Genomic DNA, 8,055 nt, shown 5'->3' with positions numbered 1-8,055 from the left:
CGGGAGGGGGCGGCCGGCAGTGGCGGCGGGGCGGCGAGGGGGTGGGTGGGTGGGGGGAGGAACCCTAGCCTAGCTCGCGGGGGGAAGGGGAGAGCTCCGATGTGGGCTACTCTAGACCCCAGCAGTGGCGCCACTGCAAGCCCATGCCGTCGGAGCTGGGCCAGTTGCCTGAGGCGGCATGGCACGACCAGTGGGGACATGTTCCACCTCACTTGTGTCTGTGGATCAGGAAATTTTGACCGAAGTCGACGCTCGCCCAAATCAAGGACAGCACCGTGGTCGTTGACCTATGAGGGGTGATTGCGACAGACAAGGTATGGCTGCACTTCACCGTTCGTGGGTGACGCTCATCCGATGGTGAGCTCCTCCATGCACCAACCAGGCGTGGCCATATGGGGTCACTGGCAGTCTTGGCTCGACCGGATCTGGTCATGGCTGTGGGCTTAGGCTAGACCAAGCATTGCTAGGGTTTGATGTCCTCCACCGATGATCTTGGACCATCATGTGGGTGGAGGTGCGCAGGGTTGGAGTTTTGGACGCCGGGGCGGCGACCCTGGATGGCAGGCTGCACGTTAGCTCTCCATTGAGTAGCATGGCGGTGTTTCTTGGCCATGGGGGTGGCGAGGTGCATTGTGGCTAGTAGTATTGGTGAAGCTGTCGCTGTCGGTGGTGGCCAAGGACTTATCTTGATATAGAGTTCTTGACCTGTTGTGGTGGTTCTGGTGGCCTGAGTCCCCCTTGGCAAGGTGTCGGGGAGGGTCTGAGTGAAAGCTCAGAGCATCAACACATGTGGCCGTGATGCTTGCAGGTGTCGTGTCCCTCTTGGGCGCATCACCGTGGCTCTCTCCTCCCTCCCAGTTCAGGATGAATACGCTTGTCCACCCCAACAGACACGGTGGTTGTGCCGCATCGCGTCATGACCCTCGTGGGGGTGTTGCCGGTGAGTGACTATCTTTTGTCGTGGTTGCGTGTTCAAAATGGTGTGGAGATCCAATGGAACCTACCTCAACTCTAATAACTCGTATTATATAGTTTACACCTATCTTTTACACGCGACGACGTCCTCCTTTCGTTCTGCCTGGTTGTCGATATGGATGCGCTCCTCGATTCAGAGCAAGAGGATAGAGGGTCCTCTCTGGAGGTAGTTGGGCCGTGACGGTGCAACAAAGTCCAGTGGTTTCTCCTAGGTGGCGCGTGGTTTGATGTTGGCGGCGGTTCTGGTTGGGTATCCAGATGGTCCAACCTCTCTTGTGCTTCTTCTCGGCGGCATCTCGAGGCATCTAGTTGTGCACTTTCTGTGTTTGTTAACATGTTTGGCTTGTTTTGCTGTGCTTTTCTTTGATCATCTTGTATGGGGATTTCCTTAACACCATTTATCGTTCGGCTGTGTAGCTTCCTTTATAAAGCGGGTAAATTTGTTTCGAGATAAAATGCTTCTATCACCAGCTTGTTATGAAGAAACAATTCAAATAATAATCATTTTAGGGTTTTACTAATAATCATTTCTTTGTCTTTATGCATGTTTACCATATATGTTGGAGCTGATTTTCGAAACCTGATCCTCGGAGTGCCCAATTTTTAAAACTTAGCAAAAATCATATAGTTCTTAACATAAGACAAAAAATAACGCTCATATGTCTTTTGATACAATAATCCACCTCATTGATTTCCAGTAAAGAAACCATCAATCAAACTTACAAGAGTTTGAACCAAAAGGAAGCTAAAACAAAACATGCTGGAAAATCGAGCTAACAATAACAGAAGCAAATTCCATAGCGAAGGGACCACAAATTACTTATTACATGCACCAGAAAGCGAGATACCTCAACAACGACCCCATGATGCAACTTTTGCACATTCAACTTTCACATTTCAATCCTGAGCACAACCGGATTCCAACCATGGCGTACTTCACATGTAGTGCAAGATAATCCTAGGTGTCCACTCTAGCATCAAATATATATTGAATTGTCATATAATAATCTATTATTTCGGAACAAGGCAAAAGGAACCCAGAATTTTGATTTATTATGATAAATACAACACATCAGATTCCAAAAGAAGCAAATGAGATCATATTAGTGTGATAAATACAATATTGTCAATTATTCAGAAGGTAGAAATACATTCACTGATTACAGACACATAATGGCATGACGTATGCTCCATTTATTTTATAGATTAGGATGCATATCTAGGAACTCAACCATGTCCTTCACTTGTGCACTGGTCTTCCGGGTAATTAACAAAGGTCTGACTTAGTAGTGGTTGTTCTCCCAGAACTGAGCCTGGAGATAGTCTATTGTATTCTTTTCCACCTGAAATGCCTTGGCAAGAACATCATCTGATATTGCTGGGTCTGACCCAAACACTGCATTGGCAATTGTGATAGCCCCTGGGTTCTGGCTGCTGAGCGCGGCAATTGCAACAGCGGGCTGGTGGGGGTTGGGGTTGAATTGGAAGTGGATGAGCCCCACGGGGAAGACAAACACATCACCTTTGTTGAGCACCTTGGAGAGGAACTTGTTTCTGTTGGGGGCGGGCTGGTTGGATGTGACAAAGCCAATATACAGTGTCCCCTCGAGCACCGTGAGGATCTCAGTAGCGCGAGGGTGCGTGTGTGGTGGGTTTTGACCCAAGGGAGCATAGTCGATGCGTGCAATTGAGATGCCGAGGGTGTTGAGTCCAGCAATTTGCATGACGTTGATCAAAGTGACGTTGGATCCAACCTTGTTGGGTACCCTAGGCTTGTCGAGGTTGGCCGCCTTGAAGAAGTCGTCCGCATTGACCTCCATCGGGTTCTTGCAAACAAACCCATTGACACGGACTGGGGGCACAAGAGATGTACATGTAAGCTCAGATTTTTACAACGTTGTTTAGACTTGCGGCGTGAGTGACGATGGTTTGAACATGCAGGGGATGCATGTGTTTATATAGGCTCAGAACTTGTGAGCAATAGAGAAGGTCAAGTGCACCCGATCAACAGATTGAAATGGTCTCTGGCTGCTGATTAAACTATTTTGGATAACTTTACAAGTTCCCTTTAAGACATGTTTTCTCTTCAAAGAAGCAATGTGAAACTTTCTCCTGAGTCACCACAATGCATGCAGGGCTGGTTCCAGGAAAAGTCCCCACCCATCACTATTTACGGAAATAGTTTAAAGATAAATAAATGAAATATCACTAGTGTAATTAGATACAGTTATCATATACTTGGTCATAGTCTGAAGTGGTGGTCTGGTGCGCATGCACAAAGTTAGTCAAAGAGCAGTTGAGGAAATCCAAGTCATATAAAGTCATCAATTGTTTTCCAGCTCGAGGCCGACCTTGACAAATTATGTCACCTACTCATGCGTGGGCTTGATTCATGGGTGCCTGCATGACTTCTAAAGAGATATAGAGTGACTACTACTCCTGTTTTTTTCCAGAAGTTGATATAGAATAATGTGTGCAATCGAGCTTTTCAATCTATAAAATTAAATATTTGCCAGTAGATTTGTCATGATTTCCAGAAACATAAGACGACGCGGCAGATTGTGTCTGAACAAGGAAGAAATCAAGGCGGGTCGATCCACACATGAATCCACCTAATACATCTGCTATATGTAGCAGCCCCTGTACGTAATCATCACGTCAATCTGGTATTTACTTGGTCAAATGTCTCTCGAAGTGGTTGAGTATTTTCAGGAAGAAGAGGCGACATTAGTGGACGAAGTGCCCAACCAAAAGGAGAGCTGCCACACAGGCCATGACGATGGAGAGCAGGAACTTTTCACATGATCTTAGCAAGACTAGCTAACATCTTGCAAGGAGTTCTATCAACCTGTTCTTTCGTGAAGTTATAATAAAATACGTGTAATCTATCTTTTCAAACTATGACATTAGTGTAAGGAAATTATATATTTTCCACCAGATTTGTCATCAAATCTGACAACACAAGACAACGCGGTAGCTCTACCGGATTGTGTCGATAAGGAAGAAATCGAGGTGTGTGGATCCATGCACGAATTCACCTAATACAACTAATATATCTAGCAGCCCCTGTTATCATCATGGTAATCAGATAAATCTTTACTTGGTCAAATTTCTCTTGCAGTAGCTGAGTATTTGCAGGATGAGGCGACGACATTAATGGACCTGCCTAACAAAAGCGGAGAGATATGACGATCTTAGTAAGAGCAGTTAGCATCCTCTTGCTAAAAGTTTTATCATGACCAGTTCAGGGCATAAATCTAATTATGTCGGTTGCCTTTCCTGCCTAGGTTCATGACACCAAACCTCACTCATAAACTGATTGATTTGTCAGAGGTGTGCGTTTGTAGGTTTGATAAAGAACAGATCAAAATATTTCCATCAGACGAATAAAATGCTTATATAACAAGCTTTTGTTCCAAAGAACCAACTCAGTTAATAATCATTTCTTGTATATTTATGCATGTTGTCTATATATGTCGGAGCTGGTTTTGGAACCTGGTGTTCGGTGTGCGTAGCTAGTTTCTAAAATGTAGCAAAAATCATATTTCTAGTTCTAAATTTAGGAAGAACAAATAACAATCACATGTTTTTTTAGAGAATGAGACACCTCATCAATTTCCATTAAACAGCCGACTTATCAGATTTACAAGAGTTTCGAACCAAAAGGAAGCTAAAACAAGACATGCAAGAAAATAGAGCTAATACTATATTTGCCACTGGACTTGTCATGAATAATACTATGCACAAGATATAATTATACATTTAACAATGTGTGTTAACAACTTAACATACATAAGATTAGAAAAATCATGTTCAGAGATGTAATGGAATATCATGAGTCATCCGAGTGATATCAAAAAAAGAAAGAAAAATATTAGATTGCTTAGAGACGTTAGAGTCTAACAATATAAGATGGCGAAGTAGTTAACGGATGGGGTCAATGAGGAAGAAATCAAGGCACGTCATTCCATGCATGAATGCACCTAGCTAGCACAACTATTATATACTCTCCCTGTCCCGGATTACTTGTCGTCTGATATTAGGCACGACCTTTCTTGACTAGGCTCAACTTGCTTGATTTGTTAGAGTAAAAAATGCATCCAATGATATTAATCCGGGTGGCCACTCATAAATGATTATTTTATTGGAGGTGTGTGTTGGTTGTCTTGATACAGAAAAGATGTTTCCATCAAACAAATAAAAAACTTCTAGGCGTCAAAACCTAAGCCATCTCCACTGTCGGTCGTAGGCCCCCGTCCTATCATCCTTCCCTCTCTGCCATCGGTCGGCACCATGCTGACAAAGCACCGAGTGGTGGTAGTTAGTGATGGCGTGTCCGTCCTCTCCCCTCAACTCCCCCATCTATGTGGGTTACTCTAGACCCTAGCAGTGGCGCCACTTCTAGCCCATGCTGTCGGAGGTGGGCCAGTTGCTTGAGGCGGTATGCCATGACTAGTGGGGCCGTGTTCCACCTCACTCGTGTCTGTGGATCAGGGAACTTTGACCGAAGTCGACGCTTGCCCAAATCAGGGGCAACACCATGGTCATTGACCTATGAGGGGTGATTGCGGCAGACAAGGTATGGCCACACTCCACCGCTCGTGGGTGAGTCTCTCCGATGGTGAGCTCCTCCATGCATCAACCCGGCGTGGTCATATGGGGTCACTAGCAGTCTTGGGCTCGATCAGATCTTGTCGTGGTTGTGGGCTTGGGTCGGCTCAAGCCTTGCTAGGGTTTGATGTCCTCCACCGATGATCTTGGACCAGCATGTTGGTGGAGGTGCGCAGGGCTGGAGTGTCGTACGCCGGGGCGGCGACCCCGGATGGCAGGTTGCACGTTAGCTCTCCATTGAGTAGCATGGTGGTGTTTCCTGGCCATGGGGGTGGCGAGGTGCATTAATTGTGGCTAGTTGTCTTGGTGAAGTTGTCGCCATCGGTGGTGGCGAAGGGCTTATCTTGATCTAGAATTCTCGACCTATTGTGGTGGTTCTAGTGTCCTGAGTCCCCCTTGGCAAGGTGTTGGGGAGGGTCTGACTGAAAGCTCGGAGCTTCATCGCATGTGGCTGTGATGCTTGCGGGTGTCATGTCCCTCTTGGGCGCATCGCCATGGCTCTCTCCTCCCTGCTAGTTTAGGATGAATACACTTGTCCGCCTCAACAAACACGGTGGTTGCGGCGCATTGCGTTGTGACCCTCGTGGGGGTGTCGCCGGTGAGTGACTATCTTTCATCGCGGCTGCGTGTTCAAAATGGTGGGAAGATCCAATTGACCCTACCTCAACTCCAGTAACTCGTTCTATCATTTGCACCTATCTTTTACACGCGACCACATCATCCCTTCGTCCTGCCTGCTTGCCGATATGGATGTCACTTCTCAATTCAGAGCAAGAGGGCAGAGGGTCCTCTCCAACGGTAGTTGGGCCGTGACGGTACGACAAAGCCAAGTGGTTTCTCCTAGGTGGCATGTTGTTTGATGTTGGTGGTGGTCCTGGTTGGGTATCAAGGTGGTCCGGCCTCTCCCGTGCTTCTTCTCGGTGGCATGCTCGAGGCATCTAGTTGTGCACTTTCTGTGCTTGTTAGCATGTTTGGCTTGTTTTGCTGTGCTTTTCTTTGATCATCTTGTATGAGGATTTCGTCAACACCATGCATCGTTCTGCTATGTAGCTTCATTTATAAAGCGAGCAAAATTTTGTTTCGAGATAAAATGATTATATCACCAGCTTGTTACGAAGAAGCAATTCAGATAATAATCATTTTTGGGGGTTCAGTAATAATCGCTTCTTTTGTATATTTATGCATGTTTACCATATATGTTGGAGCTGATTTTGGAACCTAGTCCCCGGTGTGCCAAATTTCTAAAACTTAGCAAAAATCATACAGTACTTAACATAAGACAAAAAAATAACGCTCATATGTTTTTTGATACAACAAGCCACCTCATCGATTTCCATTAAAGAAACCGTCAATCAAACATACAAGTTTTGAACCAAAAGGAAGCTAAAACAAAGCCCGCTAGAAAATCGAGCCAACAACAACTAAAGCAAGTTAGATAGCAAAGTGACCGTAACTTACTTATTACATGCAGCAGAAGGCGAGATTTTTTTTTAGAAAAGGAGGATGACCCTCGGCCTCTGCGTCTGGGCGATGCATACGACCAGTTTATTAATTATTCTCACAAGACCTTACAAAGCCAAACAACAGCAAGACTAAAGCCACCGTCTAAGCAACAACTGTTGCTACACCTATCCAATTGATGAAGGGGCTCAGATAGTCTGGGCCTAATACCAAACAGACATCGCAGCCAAACCTAAACATCTAAGACCTGAGGTCCCAACCAGGACGCCTGCCGGGTATGTGGCACCTACCAGTCCGGCGCACTCCTCAACCAGGACGCCTGCCAGGTATGAGGCCGCCGCAGCCACCTGCCACCAATCCATCTTCAGAGCTGTACTGTTGCATGTACCGTGCCAGGTCTCTCTGCCATCGACGCCACCACGACGCTCGACAGCGTCGTCCTCCTGCGCGAGTCCATCCTCCCACAGCAAACTCTGAATCTGCACTGTGCCACGCCGTCAAGATCCATCGCCATCAGTGTGCAGGATGAATCACCGCTCCACCAAAGAATCCGTCCTCTGGTCCCTCGATCACGTGTGTACCTCCAAGAATGACGCCCCAAGGGAGGAACAACACCAGAGCGCCGCCGTCATCCGATCATCCGATCTAGGGTTTCCCCAGGAGGTAGCAGAGAGTAGGCTTGAACTTCTCCACGGCGATGCCTTCAAGAAGGGAACGACGCAGATAGCGCCGCCACCGCCGGCCTTAGCAGACACCGAAGGCAAGTTTTCACCCAGATCAGTTCGAAGTGATCCAAATCTTGTGCACGGGCTGCCGTCACCACCAGCACCACCAGGCAGAACCCTGGAGCACCGGCAGATCAGCGAGCCGCCGGCACCACCGCATCCAGATCGCCGGCCACGCCGGGCCGCCGCCATCCCCCGCGCCGTCCGGGTCAGAGACGGAGCCGCCGACCGCGCACGGGGATCACCGCCGCCTGCACACGCCGGAGCGCCGACGAGAGCCCAG

At 47.3% G+C, this 8,055-nt stretch overlaps 1 protein-coding gene across 1 annotated transcript; it reads right to left on the bottom strand.

Moving 5' to 3' along the window:
- Window positions 1–2,200: 2,200 nt before the first annotated feature.
- LOC123174361 (germin-like protein 8-5) lies at window positions 2,201–2,819 on the bottom strand. Its single transcript, XM_044590039.1, has one exon. The coding sequence runs from the start codon at window positions 2,793–2,795 to the stop codon at window positions 2,259–2,261; it is 537 nt and encodes a 178-aa protein (XP_044445974.1). The 5' UTR covers window positions 2,796–2,819; the 3' UTR covers window positions 2,201–2,258.
- Window positions 2,820–8,055: the final 5,236 nt, after the last annotated feature.

Source organism: Triticum aestivum, unplaced genomic scaffold (genome assembly GCF_018294505.1).
Source record: "Triticum aestivum cultivar Chinese Spring unplaced genomic scaffold, IWGSC CS RefSeq v2.1 scaffold90168, whole genome shotgun sequence".
Lineage (NCBI taxonomy): Eukaryota > Viridiplantae > Streptophyta > Magnoliopsida > Poales > Poaceae > Triticum > Triticum aestivum.
Note: the sequence above shows the minus strand (reverse complement) of the source record. Positions and strands in the feature narration are given on the sequence as shown.